This window comes from Eublepharis macularius, chromosome 2 (genome assembly GCF_028583425.1).
Source record: "Eublepharis macularius isolate TG4126 chromosome 2, MPM_Emac_v1.0, whole genome shotgun sequence".
NCBI classification, from domain to species: domain Eukaryota; kingdom Metazoa; phylum Chordata; class Lepidosauria; order Squamata; family Eublepharidae; genus Eublepharis; species Eublepharis macularius.
The window spans coordinates 22,456,874-22,475,369 of NC_072791.1; the positions used below are offsets into that span (position 1 = coordinate 22,456,874).

Consider the following 18,496-nt stretch of genomic DNA (forward strand, 5'->3'; position numbering starts at 1 on the left):
AAGGGAAAACGACTAACAGAGGTGGTTTGCTATTGCCTGCCTCTACATAGTAACACTGGTCGTCTTTGGAACTCTCCCAACCAATTACTAGCCAAGGCTGACCTTGCTTAGCTAGCTACAGAGATCTGATGAAATTGGGCTTGCTTTGCCTATCCAGGTCAGAGCGATTGATCTTTTGTGCACTGTTATACTGTCTTGCGTTTTTTAAGCCAGCAAAAAGGCTTGCAATGGCTCAGGAGAAAAAAAGACACCGAGAAAATGGTACCCGCAAGGGACTGAGTATGTATGTGTGTGTTGGGGGTGGGATGGCAATGATGTGGGAAAGATCTGTTCTTTCCAGATGGCATGATAGTTCACCTGGACACATGCCTGGCAGTGACTTGTGGTAAGTGTTTTTCAGAAAAATGAATAAAGAAAAATATACTGGTTAGCCCAAAAAGTACAATGTTCGCTCTCAGCAACAAGGATGAGCACAAAGCTACAGAGTTGGAGGAAATGAATGAATAGACTAGCCACTTGTCCTAGGGCCTTTTTGCTCTTTATTTCTCTATTTTTTTTTTCTCCTTGAGCATTCTTTGACTATATCCTGTACTTTGGTGGCCCTACATTTTACTTTGTTCTACTTTACCAGGAGCCAAGGATGAAAGAGTCCTAATGGATTCAGGTTTTTCTTCTTCTTCAATTTGACAAAAGGCAACTGCAGACACAGTTTTGTTCTAGTCACAGCAAGCTTTCTTAAGTCCAACACGTTCCGAGAACATCAGCTCTACACTATTGCTGAATTACTTAATTTAGCACACGTGCTAATTTAAATTTCACAAGATGCTGGGAAAGTTCTGGGAACTTATGCAAGATGCATAAAAGAGAAGGGGCTCGCTTCAAAGCTTTTATTTCCACTAACCGTGGAGTCTTTCACTGTTGGAAAACAACATTTGCCAGCAGAAGGGACCACCATTTGCAGAGTAAAGCACACACAAAGCTGAATCAGACCATTGGCCCATTAAAGTCAATACTGTATAGTCAGACTGGTAGCAGCTCCCCAGGGTCTCAGGCAGAAGTCTTCCACATCATGTACTCCCTGATCCCTTTTAACTAGAGATGTGGGGGATTGAACTTGGGACCTTCTGCCTGCTAAGCAGATACTCTTCCACTGAGCCACAACTTCTCCCTAAACCGGAAACTTTGGATCCAGCCCACTAACTGTAAAAGAGACGGATCGTAAACCCCCAAGTAGAGCACACTTGGTATCATGTGCTTGTAAAGTCCAAAAATCCTATCAGACTTGCTGTCCTGAATCACTTTTAAAAGGCAGACAGTTACTATCCTGGTATTAAAGAAGACTGTTCAAACAACAGAGCATGTTTTAAAACCTAAGCTTGCTTGCTTATTTATTTATTCAACTTAAAAGCTTATGAGCTTTCCAGATGCAATCAGGAGTATGCTTTTTGTCCCCCCTTCAACCACCACCCCAAGATGTAATTTTTGGTGAGTTTCAGTTAATATTAGAAGTCTGCACTATTTAGTTCTTCAAAATATTTTCTGTTCATGGAAAATGCCCCTTGCAAGACTATGCAGGAAAAAAATATACGTATGTAGCTGAAGATCGAAGGAAGGTGCCTTTACTCCCCTAGATAAGCACTTGGTCATATATTCATCTTTTCGGCGGTGCTGCTCAGCACCACTACAGGCACAGCGTTTCGGCTCGCCTGCACTCTCATCAACCATCCCCAAGCAAATATATATGGAAATTGGGATGCTCAAAAAATGCGAGCCTGCTGAAAAGAGGGAAAGGACCAGACCCTTATGCAATCTGAATTCTTTCACTGCTGCCTTCTCCAAGCCCCTTTACCAATAAGTGTTGCCACATTCTTTCAGATAAGCAGCAGAGGTAAGAGAGGTCCCAACTGCGAGGATTCCACAATTGACTGGGGACAGAACCCACAAGGAATCTTCAACAAACGTGCCGTTGAAATGAATGGGCGCTAGGCAATAGCAGTGGGATTTGCTCAGAAGGGTTAGGTTGTATTTTTGGTCCATCTATATAAATGCACTGCATGACTTCCCCCTTTGTCGCCCTCAAGGAGTTCAACATTTATTGCCAGCAGTTCATATAGACCGCTGCAGCAATCTCCACTCCCTTCCCTTAGAAACTGATGAGCGACAATCCTTGTAGACAATATAGTTAAAAGGTAACAACACCGTTAAAAAGCACCTGGGTACAAGTAGTAAAAGACCCAGCTTTTTCAAGGAAAACAGAGAGAAAGCCTTGTTCAGCATTTTTTTTCTTCATTTTGGAGCCAATACTGCAGATTGAATCATCAATGCGCCTTTTTAAAAGCCATTAGGAAAAGTGCAAATTAACCACTTTTAAATCACCCTGATCTTTCGTGATTTATGAAAGCACGTTAAACAGTAACTAAATAGCATTAATGCATACTTGGGAAAATCATCTCTGGTTTGTTATTCCTCCACACACTTTTGTGATGAGTTCACACACACAAGATGAGCAGGGGAAAGGTGGATTCCCCCCTCCCAATGCATTTGAACATATGCAGTGACAACTGCAATTCACAACAAGAATAGGAAAAAAACAGGGGACACCCTTGCACACATTCTGAAAGGGTTTGGGAAAGAAAGATCTTTAATCACTAAAATGAATTTAATTAGCTGCCTCTCTTTGGAAAGCAAGTTGATTATCCACTTGTGTATCAAATACTTAATAGAAACTATTTGAAGATATACATAGCATGCACACACGTGCACTGCAGCACAAAGAAAGACTCCATTTAGTGCCCAATGCACCCATTTATTCATTCACATCCCACCAAATATAATCTGTACCAATGTACACCCTGTAACAATTCAAGCCATTGTAAAAAAACGCAAGTGTGTGCCAGTTTAGAAGCATGTGTAGGTTCTGTCTATGGTGGGAGAGCAAGATCGTACATACCTACCTCTGGATATCCTTATTTCAGACTTCCTACATTTATTTATTTACTTTATTTTTTAACCCGCGCTCCCCACAAGCGGGCTCAGGGCGAGGTTCAACATTGATTAAAATACAACTTAAAATCAATTATAAAAACATAAAATACAGTGCTCCTTTCGGGCCAACCAGAGGGAGTGGGCTCTCCATACCCCTTGTAGAGGGAGACCGGTGGAAGGCTCAGCAAGGATGGGCTAAAATTAGCCTCCACCATATGGAGGCTAATATGGCGGAACGTCTCTGTCTTACAGGCCCGCCTAAATGATACAAAATCCTGCAGGCCCGAGCGTCCTCAGACAGAGTTCCACCAGGTTGGGGCCAGGACTGAAAAGGCCCTGGCCCTGGTAGAGGCCAGCCGAGCCTCCCTACGGCCAAGGACCACCAGGAGATGTTTTCCGGTTGAACAAAGTGCTCTCTGGGGCACAGACAGGGAGAGACGGTCCCTTAGGTACCGTCTATCTCCCTTAGATACATGAGAAAAGTCCAGCAGTAGGCATAGACCTGAATTATGCAGTAAATTCCCATTTTTATGCAAGTTAACACACATTATGCCAAGTTAACATATACGAGCAAGTTAACATGTTATGCCATACATAGGTTATGCCAATCGGCAGACATCTGGTGGGGGGCAGAGATGGGAGAAGGATACCAAGCATGCATGGCAAATAGTCCCAATCCCATTCACAGGCTTTACTATAAAGGTCAAGCCTTGTATTCTAAAGCATTACCCAAACTTGCTTGCATTTAACCCAGATCACCTATTCCTACCTAATACTCTCATGGCTCACACACCTCCTTCCTGTCCCCTTAAGATATTAATGCAGATATCAATGCAGCGCTCTTCACAGCTAAATAAGGGTGTTCCCTCTCATTCATCTCTCAGTGTAAGAATGATGAAGAATCATATTACATGCAACTGCCGACTGAATCCAAGCAACCCGTCATAGACTGTATGTAACTAGCATGGAGATAGGTAATTATATCCAGATTTCCTGCCTGGTGTTTATTAACTATATTCATAAATAGATAATGATGTAAACTTGGGAGAATTTTCAATTCCAAATGCATCCAAAATTTGGAACACCTGTCTCTATCTTATAGTCATATAGTGGGACAGAAGCTTTGCATACAGGAAAGTCCAATATTCAGTTCCCAGCATTTACAGTGGAACAGAATCAGATAGTAGGCTGGAGGGGGGGGGGATGCCAAAGACCTCTGAAGCTGCATCAAGTCAGAGTAGACAGTTAATGGACAAATGGGCTGGCTCAGAATAAAGCCGCTTTCTATGTCCAACCATTTTCCAGAATCTGAAGTGTTCTTTCAATGTAACTAACTGAAGTCAAGCTAGCTATTATATGTGGCCAGAATTCCATGTGAGAGAGAGAGGAGTGAACTGAAACCAGGGATCCTTTCCTTGCCAGTAGCATAATCCACCACTACACTCTTCCTTTCCCCAAATTCATCAAGAGCTTGAAATTCAAGTATTCATAGGAACACATGCCCCTGACTTCAAAAGGGGGGCAGGGGCTATGAAGCAACCCCAATTTCTTTTCTCCTTCCAGCTAACCCAACAATTCTCTTCCTCGTGCCTCAAAATTTTAATCAGCTCCTATAAATATTGGCAAGGAATCAGGGGAAGCTCGTGTGAGAACTCTTCAAAGGTTTGCAACCAGAAACGGCTGTCCTTAAGAGCAGGAGTCCCCAACACAGTGCCCTTAGCCACCATTGTGTCCACCGACACTTTCCTGGTACCCACCAAGTGTTTTTAGGTGTGGCCAGGAGGGGCTTTTGCCAAACATGGCTTCTGCTGGCCGTGCAGATTTTTAAGAACACTGCTTTGACAGAAACTGCTTCCACAACTCAAGCATCTTCATTGTCTGACTGAAGATAGGCAGCCATTTTATGGCTGGCTCTGCGTTCTGCGGCAGCCATTTTGTGGCAGCCATTTTGTTGCTAAACCCACCACATTGTGCCCAACCTCTAAATGTGTCCACAGGCCCAAAAGGGTTGGAGACCCCTGCTTTAAAAAATTCCAGCTCCTCTTGCTACAGAACCTGGAAATCTGGAAAACTGTTCAGAAATTCTTTTGGGACGTTATATGTCTCCCAATGGCATGCAAAAAATTTTTTAGGCATAATTAAAAGGTGGAATAAGTCACAAACCGCAGACACTCCCTGGCGAGAACGTATTTAAAAGAAAAATAGAACAGGAAAATATCTACTGACTTACACTTTGCCTCAGAAATATTCTGATTAGGTGACCAGACCAGCATACCAAGATTCTCTCTCTCCTGAGACCGCTTTGCAAGTTTAGCTGGGGGGAAAAAACATAAACATACAGATTAAAACACAAGTAGCATTAAGTCGCATTCTGCTACTGAAGACTGAGAACAGAAATTGGGATGGTAAACTTCCACAATGTCTGACACCCTTGGAGAGCTACTCCCAATTAGGAAAGACTGCATTGCATGACAAAGAATCTGTTTCCCTACGATTCACACTGGCAATGGGAGTGTCTACATGGGAGCTCTGCACACCACCCCATCTGCCTCCCAACAGCCTCTGCTTCCCTGCATTCCCCCCCCCGCCCCCCTCTCACCATTGGAGGGCTTTTTAGGGAAAAAATCAGTAATTGATATTGAATTATTGTGCAATAATATTCTAATGAGACCCAGTTTGGTGTAAGTGGTTAAGAGCGTGGGACGCTAATCTGGAGAGCTGGGTTTGATTCCCCACTCCTCCACTTGAAGCCAGCTGGGTGACCTTGGGCTAGTCACAGTTCTCTGGAGCTCTCTCAGCCCCACCCACCTCACAGGGTGATTTGTTGTGGGGATAATAGCAACATACTTTGTAAACCGCTCTGAGTGGGCATTAAGTTGTCCTGAAGGGCGGTATATAAATCGAATGTTGTTGTTGTTGTTGTTGTTATTATTAATGATCTATTGCCACAAGCTACTTATTTCTTTGAATACCCTGTTTTCATTTTTTTTAAAAATCTCTAGCTTTTTTAAAGGCTTGCTGAAAATTCGGAAGGTCAGGCAGATCATGGCAACAGATTATAATGCTCATGGAACAGCGATTACCAATTTTTCAAAAAGCCCTCTGGTGGCACAGCAGGGAAATTAGCAACTGAGATGGGCTGAGAGAAGTAAAGTGATGCTGCTGATATGGGAAGCGCCTTCAGAAATACACACCTGCAAACAACATACTAAACCAAGTCTGAGAAAGAAGACGCAGAAGTCAGAAGAAGCCTGAAAGTCCTGGATTAGATGATGTTATATGGATGCTCCAAAAATAAACTGCTGCAGCTTGGAAGCCAAGGTGGAGAAAACTCTCCGTGCGGATGCAGCCCACTTTCCATGCACATTTCACACGGCCAAAGGATGTTCTCATTTTCAGGCCCTCTCTGGAAACAATTGTGGTCAAAAATACCCTTAACTGTATGGCTGGAGTGCAGATTTGCAGCGAAGGCTGTTATTTGATTCCCCGCACTGCTAGCCAAGAGAAAAAGTGAGCAAGCTGAGAGAAACGGGAAGTTGGCTGTGTTGCGTCAGCATGCAGAACTGAAATCAGTTACTTCCAGCAGCAGCAGCAGCAGTGCAAGTCAAATAATATATGCAGTTCGAAACGAACACTGGGCTACTTCGGGCCAAGAATGGGAGAGAGAGTTGACCGTAACACCGCATCTCCTTAACCATGTATTTGGGAAACTGTGTTGAACATAAATAATTTCTACACTGTATAAGGAGTGTTCATGCAGGATTTTGCACGATAAAGGTAGGGTGGTCTTGCTTTATAAAGGGGGCTGGGACAGGTAGGAAGGAATGGGTCAAAGCCTGAATGACAGGAAGTTGTGCAGAATCTCGCTGTCTGCTGTTCAGCCTCCCTGAGTCCCCCCCTTGTTTACCAGACACCACATGCTTATTTCCATTTAACTCTACAAGCATGAGAACTAGAAAATTGGTACTTCTTAAAGAACAAACAAATACTTATTACACAGGCCAAAAAGTTTTGTCCCTTCTATAAAATGCTGCGTTTTAATACAATACTACAAACCCAGCAAATGCCTTCTTTTGTACACAAGCTACTCCCCAGAGCAAGGGGAAGTTTAGGATTCTGTCAGTGCATTATACCTATGATATCTGAGACCCCATCAACCAGGCTCCTCCCATCCTGGCAGATTTAAGAAGCCAGGAAGGTCAAAGGTCATACAAGCAGGTGGCAGGGCTCAAACTTCCAAGGATCCTGTCCACATCATCAAAATGAATAAATGCAACGTATCCCAAACAACAGAACAAGTCAGCACCTTAGCAGCACCTGGTCCTCCCAATGCTAATGTCGAGCCCAAGTCAAAATGGATGGGAGAGAGTCCATCTTCAAAGTGTTGAGCAAAATGGTCACTGAGCAGTCCACCTCCCCCTAGAGGCCAGATCAAAACAGGTTCTGACCACCTGCAAAAGCTCTGCTGGCCTAAGCCCTGCAGATGTAATGGTGGCAGAAAAGTTGTTCGTTTTTTGTTGTCATCGCCACCACCAAGTATGTCCCAAGTCTTCCCCCACTGTTGCTCCAGTCGTCTCCCTCATATTTTCACTGTCCACAGAGCCTCAGAGCCAAGCAACAAGAGACGAATTACATGAACAGGAGCACGTGAAGGGAGTTGCAATGTTAGCCAGGAAGCTGAGTTTTAAAAGAGATCAGAAGGCTTTGTCAGTTTCCCCTCTCTACAGAGCCAGGGAGATGGCTGCTCAGAGGGTTTGTTAATTTCCTCTTTGCCTCCTGACGGCTCTGTCAGTTTCACTTCCCCTTCTAAGAGGCAAAGAGGAAATAAACAAAACTTCTGAGCAGATCCTGCTGACAATACAGAGAGGGGAAAGTAGGAAATTAACAAAGCCTTCCAATCTCTTTTAAAACTCAGCTTCCCTGCTAACATTGCGACTCCCTTCGCATGCTCCTCCTCGTGTAATTCGTCTCTTGTAGCTTAGCTCTCAGTAAACCAAGGGGCTACCTAGGCTCTAACATCTGAGAAAGGGCTCTCAACTTCCCAGGTAATTTCCTCATTCCAGAGATCAACCAGGTACTGACAGAAGCATCAGCCATACAAACAGAAAAATCTATAGCCATCGGAAAGCCGTTCGGATCTATCTGGCTCAAGGCGGCAAACTCTTAGGATCCCTTTAAGTCTCAATGCAAGCAAACAGTGATTGGTCCATGACAAAAGAACTGTTATCAATTCCTCCCCCCTCAGATGGCCTTCCTCCCACCTAGAACAAAATACCAGATCAAGAGCCTGACCTGAGACAGGCCCATGGTTATCACGCCATCCCTGAATTGTTCAGGAAATCTTAACTGACAAAATACCTCAATGTAAAGCAACTTCCAAACCTTCATATTCTATCCACTTTGAAGCTGAAAAGCTTTTTTTCATTTTTCACTTATAAAACTACAACTCTCTACTAGGAAAAGATGCAAGGTGGTTCATAATACGGTCCTTTAAAACTACAGGAGTAAAAAAAAAAGCAGAAAAACAGGAGAAATATGTATTGTCGAAAGCTTTCACGGCCGGAGAACGATGGTTGTTGTGGGTTTTCCAGGCTGTATTGCCGTGGTCTTGGCACTGTAGTTCCTGACGTTTCGCTCACACTGAGAGATCTCTGTCTTTTGGTGCTACACCTCTGAAGATGCCAGCCACAGCTGCTGGCGAAACGTCAGGAACTACAATGCCAAGACCACGGCAATACAGCCCGGAAAACCCACAACAACCACAGGAGAAATAGTTAAAACAGCAGATCTTGTCTATAACTGTAAAAACATAAAAACAGAATAGAAAATTTAAAGCCATAAAAATATATCAGCAATATCAAAGCAGCAAAGAAGAAATATGTTGACGCAAGTGTGGGGAGGAGAGTCGCCAATCAATACATCAACAGCATTTTCACCTAGTGCCTGAAACTTAACCAATTCAAAGCGAAGTAAACTGTTCCAGGGAACCAATTCCAACCATCACAAAAAAAGACCATCCACTTTACCTCAGAAGACAGGGGGCACACGAAGCACGGTTTCTGCAGTGTATCTTAACTGTTGCAAAGTTTCGTACAGGAGCCAGCAGACATTCAAGTCACCTCATTCTTAAACATTTAGAGTTTTTAAAAGGTCAAAACCAACATTTAATTGTGTCCTGAAATGAACTCGCAGCCAGTACTGTTAGGAATGGGAAAACATGGCTTCTACAATCTATGCTGGCTAACAATTTCACTGCTGCATTCTATACTGTCTTATTTATTCTTTTATTTGCTTTGTTTATACCCTACTTTCTCTCCAGCGGGGACCCAGTCTCCAGGGGCAGGCTCATTTAAAGCCCATTATAGTAATCAAGAATATTTGCTACCAAGCACTAGCAAAGCTTAACCAAACGGGCTGAAGAGTGGGGCTGGGGGGGTTGCAAATGACCAGTGAGATTAACAGTGCAATCCTATGGAGAGTTACACCAGTCTAAGCCCATTGAAGTCAATGGCCTTAGACTGGAGTAACTCTCCATAGGATTGCACTGTAAGTTCTATTTTTGCTTACCCCATTGGCCTGCATTCTGCCACTTTCTGCTCCTAGTCTGGAAGAAGAAGCCCTTACAGTGGAGGAAGGCTCTTTAGGCTGAAATTCCTACAGTTTAAAAAGGGATGCCACCCTGTTTAGTCCTTCTCTTTATCTAATAAACAATGTAATTAAACTTGCATACTTGCTTCCCCCTCCCCCAGTTTGAATTCTAGAATCCTTTTGTTCTTTGTTAACAGTGGTAAACTGCAACCTCGAGATATTTATCATGCTACTGAAAGAAAATTACCCCACCCCAAATCAAGTTTCAAAATCCCGGTAAGGACTAGAAGTCTCATACAAGAGGTTTCCCTGGATAAGTAATAGGACTCTTGCTTTAAATTAAGAGAAGGGAAGCAGCCAAGAGGCTTCAACAAATTACTGCAGAAAATTAGATTCAGGTTGGCGCTAACACAAGGCCAGTTTTAAAATGCTCTGGCTGTGCAATTCCCTTACACAGAAGAAAGGACTACAAAGATGAAAGGTCTTTTAGAACATCAAGGTAGTTGTTCCCATGATGTTTTTAAAAACGGCAACCTAATTCTTGTCCTGCTCAGTTAACAACTTTTGAGATATTTTCATTCGTGGGGGGGGGGGGGACAATTTAAATTAGATTAAAGTAATCTTGCTTTCTTCCCAAACCTGGATACAGCTTTGCCTATCATTTTTATATTCTTCTTGTAAGGAACAGGAAACCGAGAAATTACAAGGAACAAAAACCCTTGCAGTATTTCAAATCACTCGTGCATAACCCAAATTAAATCTGCCAGTGGAGTTAACAGTTTTTTCAGCCTAGACCAGCAATCCCGATTCCAATTTTGTGTAACATTTTTGTGGACAATCCTAGACTCCATTCAGTCCAAATCAATACTATTTAAGCAGAGAGGCAGGCCGGTCCAAGAAAAATCCACATAGGGAAACTAGTTCAGAAGTCTGATTAATGTTTAATAGCTTGGACAATTATTTGATAACACACCCAAAAGCAAACCCGGGTGACGTTTCAGGAGAGCAGTTTACTTAAATACAAGCTAAGAACAGAGTTGGCGATGCTCACGATTTTTCCATTCATTTTACAGATGCAAGACAAATTATGAACGGGAAAAGGTTTAAGATTTAATCATTCTACAGAAAAATCAAGACATAAAATAAAACAGCACTACACAGTTTTAAATATCTTTCATAGTTTTATTGGCCGTAAAGGATTATCAGAGTCTTCACGCTCTAGGTGCCAATTCCTTGCATATCTCACCCCTTACAGATTTTAATTACTTCAGTTATACTTCTGCAATACACTATTGTACTTGCTTATCTCATTCCATCCTGAATTAGGTTTACAGTTTGCCTATCTAACAACAGTTGGGTGTGTCTCACACCTGTTTTTAGTGAACTGATGACTCTTTGGATTGGATCTTGTTTTTGAACAGCCTGTAACATTCACCTGCCTTTCTGTTGCGTATATAGATCAGCCCAATAGATTTAACACTCCAGTGTATCTGAAGAAGTGAGCTCCAACTCACAAACGCTTATGCTAGAATAAAGTGCCACCAGACTCAACTCCTGCTAGGCTGGAATAAAAATTGTTTGTTTTTAAGGTACCACCAAACCCCTATTTTATTACAAACAGTAATCCCGTCAGACTAGTTTCAGGTAGCTGTGTTGGTCTGCAGTCGAACAGCAGGATTTGAGTCCAGTTATTAGAGAGCATTGAGATTTTCAAAGTATAAGCTTTTGAGAGTCAAAGCTCTCCTTTTCAGATAGAAGAAGGAGTGGAGAACCCAGTCAGGGTGGGTCAGATGAAGCAAAGAAGGGGAGCTATAAAGGTACAGTGTTACAATGCAGCTTGATTAGAGCAAAAACTAGCTTTTGTAGTGAGATAAGAATCACAGAGTCACGGAGTTGGAAGGGGTCATACAGACCTTCTAGCCCAACCCCCTGCCCAATGCAGGATCAGCCTAAAGCATCTCTGATTAATATTCGTCTAGTCTCTTCCTGAAAACTGCCACTGAAGGGGAGCTCACCACCTCCCTAGGCAGCTGATTCCACCTTTGAACTACTCTGACCATGAAAAATTTTTTCCTAATATCCAGCCAGTACCTTTCTGCATGTAATTTAAGCCCGTTGCTTCGGGTCCCATCCTCTGTTGCCAATTGGAACACCTCCTTAACCTCCTCCAAATGACAGCCTTTCAAATATTTAAAGAGAGCAATCATGTCCCCCCTCAATCTCCTCTTCTCCAAACTAAACATTCCCAAGGCCCTCAGCCTTTCCTCGTAGGGCTCAGTCTCCAGACCCCTGATCATTCTCATCACTCTCTTCTGCACACCCTCTCAATTTTGTCCACATCCTTTTTGAAGTGAGGCCTCCAGAACTGCACATGGTACTCCAGGTGCGGCCTGACCAGGGCAGTATAGAGAGGGACTATGACCTCCTGTGATTTCGACGCTAAGGCCCCTTTGATACCGCCCAAGACTGAGTCTGCCTTTTTTGCCACCACATCACACTGGCTGCTCATATTTAGTTTACAGTCCACTTTTACCCCAAGATCTCTTTCACATACACTACTGCCCAGAAGTATATCCCTCATCCAGTATTCGTGCTTCATATTTTTGTAGTCCAGATGTAATACTGTATTCTGTTCTAATTGAGATTTCTGTTCTAATTGAGATTTCTGCTATAATCAAGCTACATTATAACACTGGACCTTTACATCCTGACTCCCCTCTTTGCTTCACCCCTCCCACATCCTGAATGGCATATAAAGGCTCTGGAATCTCCACTCCTCCTTCTTGTATCTGAAGAAGGAAGCTTTGACTCTCAAAACCTTATACCCTGAAACCTTATACTCTCAAAACCTTATACCCTAGTCTCTAAGGTACTCTCAAATCCTGCTGTCCGACTAGGACATTTTATGAGACCCCTGGGACTCTATATATTATGCGTGTGTGTTATGTGCCATCAAGTTGCCTCCAACTTATGGCAACCCTATGAATGAAAGACCTCCAAAATGTCCTATCATTAACAGACTTGCTCAGATCTTGCAAACTGGAGGACGTCGCTTCTTTTATTGAGTCAAGCCATCGCATTTTAGGTCTTCCTCTTTTCCTACACTATATATGGAGAAAGACATTCCCAAGAGGTCTTTCAGATCTCTATTTAAAAGCTCACCAATAGCAAACAATTCTGGAGGGATCCTCTGTACAGTGGAGTTTTGGAGCTGGTGTGGCTGTTTCGGCGATCTTCAAAGCTTACAGCATAACAAGTACACTTTTACCTCTCATTCCCTAATAAAGGGAGACGAGGAAGTTTCCCCATATTGTACTGCTGAGTCTTTGCAGTAGGCAGAGGCAGAGCATAGGACCAAGGCCTCTGCATGATCAGTAGCATGTTCAGACATGTGTTGGCAGACGTATGCATACAACCTATTCATCAAGTTTTCTGGCAAGTAAAGAGGAAGGGAAGGTAAATGCGAACAACATTATGGTTTCATGAGTCACGTTCTCATTTGCCCTCAACCAAAAGAGTCATTTTTACTTCAATCCCCTGATTTGAGGCCTGTATCTTATGGAGGCTCACAACTTACCAATTTCTCTGACAGGTATTTCAATGTGGAAAGGACCTTCCAACCACAACCCCACCGGGTAGTGGCCTTGCTCATTTTCCTGAAATATGGGGCATGTCACATGCCACATTGGGGAATAGTATAAAATCATAGAGTTGGAAGGGGCCATACAGACCATCTAGTCCAACCCCCTGCCCAGTGCAGGATCAGCCTAAAGCATCTCTGACAAATATTCATCCAGCCTCTTCTTGAAAACTGTCAGTGAAGGGGAGCTCACCACCTCCCTAGGCAGCTGATTCCACTTTTGAACTACTCTGACCATGAAAAAGTACTTCCTAATATCCAGCCAGTACTTTTGTACATGTAATTTAAGCCCATTGTTTCGGGTCCTACCGTCTGCTGCCAACTGGAACAGCTCCCTGCCCTCCTCCAAATGACAGCCTTTCAAATACTTAAAGAGAGCAATCATGTCCCCCCTCAATCTCCTCTTCTCCAAACTAAACATTCCCAAGGCCCCCAGCCTTTCCTCGTAGGGCTCAGTCTCCAGACCCCTGATCATCCTTGTTGTTCTCCTCTGCACCCTCTCGATTTTGTCCACATCCTTTTTGAAATGAGGCCTCCAGAACTGCACACAATACTCCAGGTGCGGCCTGACCATGGCAGTATAGAGAGAGGCTATGACCTCCTGCGATTTCGATGCTATGGCCCCTTTGATACAACCCAGGATTGAATTGGCCTTTTTTGCCACCACATCACACTGACTGCTCATATTTAGTTTACAGTCCACTCTTACCCCAAGAGCTCTTTCACATATACTACTGCCCAGAAGTGTAGTAGTTAGAACAGCCAGAGTTAGCATGTCAATGAGCCGCCTAGGACTCTTGAGCCACTAAGAAAGCATCACCGATGTAAGGTTTAGGGCTCACAGAACAGCTCTTCCCCAATGTGACTCATCTTAGGTAAGAACTGGGCATGGTTGAAATTTTGCTGATTGCGCACCGAGAATAACTGGATCCATGCTACACTTTTACCTTACAAAGATAATACCACTCGAGGACGAAAAGGTAGACATATTTTATAGTTTGTGCACTGAAATGTATGCAAGTTTTATTTTAAAAATTACACAAGAGTGATTTTCCTTTTGAAACCCAGTAAAACAGATAAGTCGGAATGGCTAGTGCATTATAAGACTAGGATCGCTGGACAATAAAATCAGGTAACGTGTTATTTGTTTCGGGCCTCCTCCCGATTTTCACCAAAAATGAATTTCAAAGGAAACTGGAGGTTCTTTCAGATGAAACAAAGGGGCTTTTTAAAAGAAAGCTTAATTTTTTAGAGTTCTGCCCCTAAATTCAACCTTAAATGGAGTCAGCCAAGGGAAAATAGCCAAAGATCTTTCATAAGGAGGGAGGAGTCAGTACGGTATATTGGTTAGTGTTAAACTAGTCCGGGCAAGGTCTAAGTTCAAATCCTTGCTCATTGTGAAACTCACTGAGTGATCTTGGGCAGGTCATTCTTTCTCAGACTTGCCTACTTCACAGGGTTGTTGTAATGACAAAATGTAGCTGCTAAGAGGCCTATACAGTTCTGAGCTCCTTGAAAGAAGGGTTAGATAGAAGCATGTTAATTGTATAATAAAGACCAAAGTTTCAACACGTAGTTTCCTATCTCCCTACTTTCTTGTAGCCAACACCTTGACTTATGTAGATGACCATTACTATTAAAAGTTCTCTCCCAATGTATTTCTCAAGGTATTTTTCAATTAGAAGATGGACATCCATTCCTAGCTGATGGGCTCTCAACAGACGACGTTCAGGCAATGAACTAAGAACACTTAAATCCAGACTGGAAGCCACTGAAAAGTTCGGTACTAGAAGTATGACATTTTAATGTAACTGAGTAAGAACAGAGGCACTTGGCACAATAGCTCGTGACATTCTGTACAGGCACTAAAAAGGTTCTGGAAAAAACCTCTTTAAATCTCCATCTATGAATACTGTGATGTCTGGTTCTCTGTATCTTCGGAGCACTGAAGCAAGGTCAGCAAATATCACACATATGTAGCGCGTGGAGCTGAGATCCCAAAATTCACCAACTGCCACTTTTCAAGAAAGCATGATAACAAAGGGGGGAGGGACAAATCTATCAGTTAGAGCAGTGACTATTAACACGAGACTCTTTAAATTGCATTTTTCTTTTCTTGTGGGAGGTGGGGAACTCTCACAGTCTTAACAAAGGAGCCTCCCCGTATTTATTGAAGAAGGTTAAAAAAAGAAGAAAATTAACTCACTGCAGCACATACCAGGTGATAGGTGTGAAATTACAACTCGAAACGGATACCCTCTTGGAATTTCTTTTAAAAATTCCCTGTTATCCTTCTTGTCTCCTTTGACTGTGGATTTTCAAGCACAGATCAGACCTTGGTATAATCTTTAGTGGAATTCAGAACTGTACTTTAAAAATGACTTGACATTTATTTATGAAGAATCTTTACCTATAAAGGAGAAAGAAAGTGTTCGTGCAAGAGAGAGGGAGAGAGAATGAATCCCAAATACAGACAGATTTACAGCTAACAAGCAGCGGAGGTCCCCCACCTTTTAAAGATTAATTCTAGCAGTATTTATACAACAAAATACAATGACACCACAGTTACAACGTCACAATCCAACATGGCAGGTTAAATTGGAGAGGTTTTTACGGTCACAAGTCCTGCAAAGCAGCAAATCTTTCAGACCGAGGATAGAAAGATGTCACCGCAGACAACAGGATCAGCATTTCTGGCTCTTTTGTGTCAGGCATTAAATTCAAAATTCCCGTTCTGCCTTTTGCTAAGAAAACATACGTCATCTGAAAGTCACTTCCATGACACGCTAAATTATAATCCAGTTGTGTCACCATTCTCAAAATGCAACTTTATTCCCTGCAGGATTTACTGTATTTGTAAGAATTCTACCTATTCTGAGAACTGGGATAAAAGGTAAGCCTTCTACCACCCCCACCCCATTGCACATTATTAGCAGCCTTGACACTCTCCGTCAGAAGAAAACATGGCACTGCCTAGATGAGGATAAAGAGTAAACTCCAGTTTTGTTAAAAGCCTATGATACAATTTTCTTCATTGAATTCTTTATCAGTTTTGAGGGATCCATGCCCACACTGAGGGAATTATTTATCCTTGCAATTCAATCTCCTTTTTATGTTTCGTTGTTCTTTCTTGACTTTCTGGCCTCACTGTATAACTTCTCTCCCCTATACTACACACACACACACACACACACACACACAACCTACAAAGAGCTTTGTAGACACTTAAAATCTAAGGCATCTATTCTGACCTAAGATTTTCCTGAGGCAGGGGCCACTTAGGCAGATGTGTGAAACATTATCCTAAACTGGCAGTGGCGACTATTCAGTTAAAAAAAAAATGTCTATCCCACCCATTCTCCGAGGTGCTTACAAAAATGGAAGCCATTAAAACAGATAAAATGCTACATAAAATATAGCTAAAGACAAACCTCCATTAATTATTATTATTATTGCTACCTTCACTTATAGCCTGCCTTTACCACTGAGATTCAAGGCAGATAGGCAGCAAAGAACCAACGCAATGGGCTTAGGATTAAAGAACTAGAAAACAATCAAACCTACTAACCCCCCCCCCCCCAGTATGAAAAGTTCTCATTAAGAAAAAAACTTCAACCGTGCACAGGTCCTAGAACTATTACCCTAGTGGAAGGCTTATCCACAAGAAAAAGGCAACCACTGAAAAGGCCTGCGAACGAGGAGAGGCTGATCTCAATTTTTCTACACAGACAACCAAGAAGCCCTACTTGAAGGAGAGCAGGTGTAGTATGGGTTCAGATGGGAGACAGGTTTACCTTTAGAGGGAAAAGAGAAGACTCCTTTGCCTTAACTGTAGTATTACTGTCCTGCAGAAGAATTCTATCTAAGAATTCAAAATGTAAGCGTCAGGATAAGATGAAGCCTGCTTGACACAGACATCATAGAACTGGGAGTGGGTCGTGGGTTGAGACTAGAGATGGGCACGAAAAGGAAAAACAAACAAACACAATGCTCGTTGTTCATTGCCATCCACAAACAGGGATCCACGAACATCGACAGACATGACATGTTCACGAACATGTTCGTAGTTGGAGGTTCATGGGAGCTGGAACGGCCCCCTTGGGACTTGGCTGAACTTGAGCTGGGGGAAGCAGAGTCCATCGGTCTCCTCCTTTCATGTTATTTTCTCTTCACAGTGGCATAAACTGGACTGTCTGCAGGAAGCTACTTTGAGGGGTTACAAGCCAGAAGGAAAGCCAGAAGGAGTTCAGACAGAGTTCAGACAGTCCATGCCTATGTTGCCAAGGGAACTGATTGAAAGGCACCAGACTGGCTTTACAAACGGCTGACGAATGCCACGAAGAGGGCTTGGAACAAACACATGTTCACCAGGAACGGGGCCTCATGAACAGCTTGCTCGCAAACAGCGGACTGGGCTGTTCGTGGCTTTTTTTTTGTTCATATTGCTGTTCATGCCCATCTCTAGTTGAGACTCCCTTTCAAACCCATGTACTTCAAGTACATAGGCCCCATGCCAAAAGACTTTAGAAAGTAAGCACTCTGAATTAAATCTGGAAACATACCAGCAGCCAGTATAATGTTTTGTGCAGGCTTAATATGTGTATTACGGCTAGAACCAACCAGAGACATGTCACTGCATTTTGCTCCAGTTGCAGTTTCATCTACTACACTATCAGCTCCCAAACTAAAGTCCAAATCAGAACAGATCACAGCAATTTTACCAGCAAATAATCTATCCAAAAAAGTATCACACAGCTAATTGCCAGTTCCTTCATCTCTTAGGACTTTGCTCTCAGAATTAATTGCCAAATTACCCTGAATAACTGAAATGAACATGATACAACAGTGGTAGAAAAGAGGGTTTTTTTCCTGCTATCACAGACACTTCTCTCTATACAGACACACAGAAAAGTTTGGCATAGGGGGACAGAGATGTAATTACCAAATGAGAAGTTCGGTTCCAGAGATCAGGGTGTTACCGCAATCTAGAGAAAATTCATCCATGTTTTGCTGTAAATCCCTCTTTACACACCATTTCTTTCCAAATGCAACTTCAGCCTTGATCAGCAAATAACACAGTTCTTGAAATCAGCAAGATTCGCAAGACTTCACAGCAAACCCTCCATTGATGAACGGTTTGGGTGCACAATTAGAAGCCCCTTAAGCACAGTGGAATATTTCCAGACCAAAATCCACAAATCAAGTGGCTTCTTTTTAAATAGTTATAAATTTAACAGATTTTAAGTCCTCCTATACACTACTGTACCTGACGATCCCGAAAAT

The 18,496-nt window shown here is 42.7% G+C and overlaps 1 protein-coding gene across 2 annotated transcripts in view; it reads right to left on the reverse strand.

Moving 5' to 3' along the window:
* Positions 1-18,496, reverse strand: part of RCOR1 (REST corepressor 1) — a 168,606-nt gene that overhangs the window by 93,299 nt on the left and 56,811 nt on the right. For both annotated transcript variants that reach the window (XM_054971713.1, XM_054971711.1), the window contains exon 3: positions 5,216-5,299. In XM_054971713.1, the coding sequence (XP_054827688.1) occupies positions 5,216-5,299 (84 nt within the window). The remainder of the gene's footprint in view (positions 1-5,215; positions 5,300-18,496) is intronic.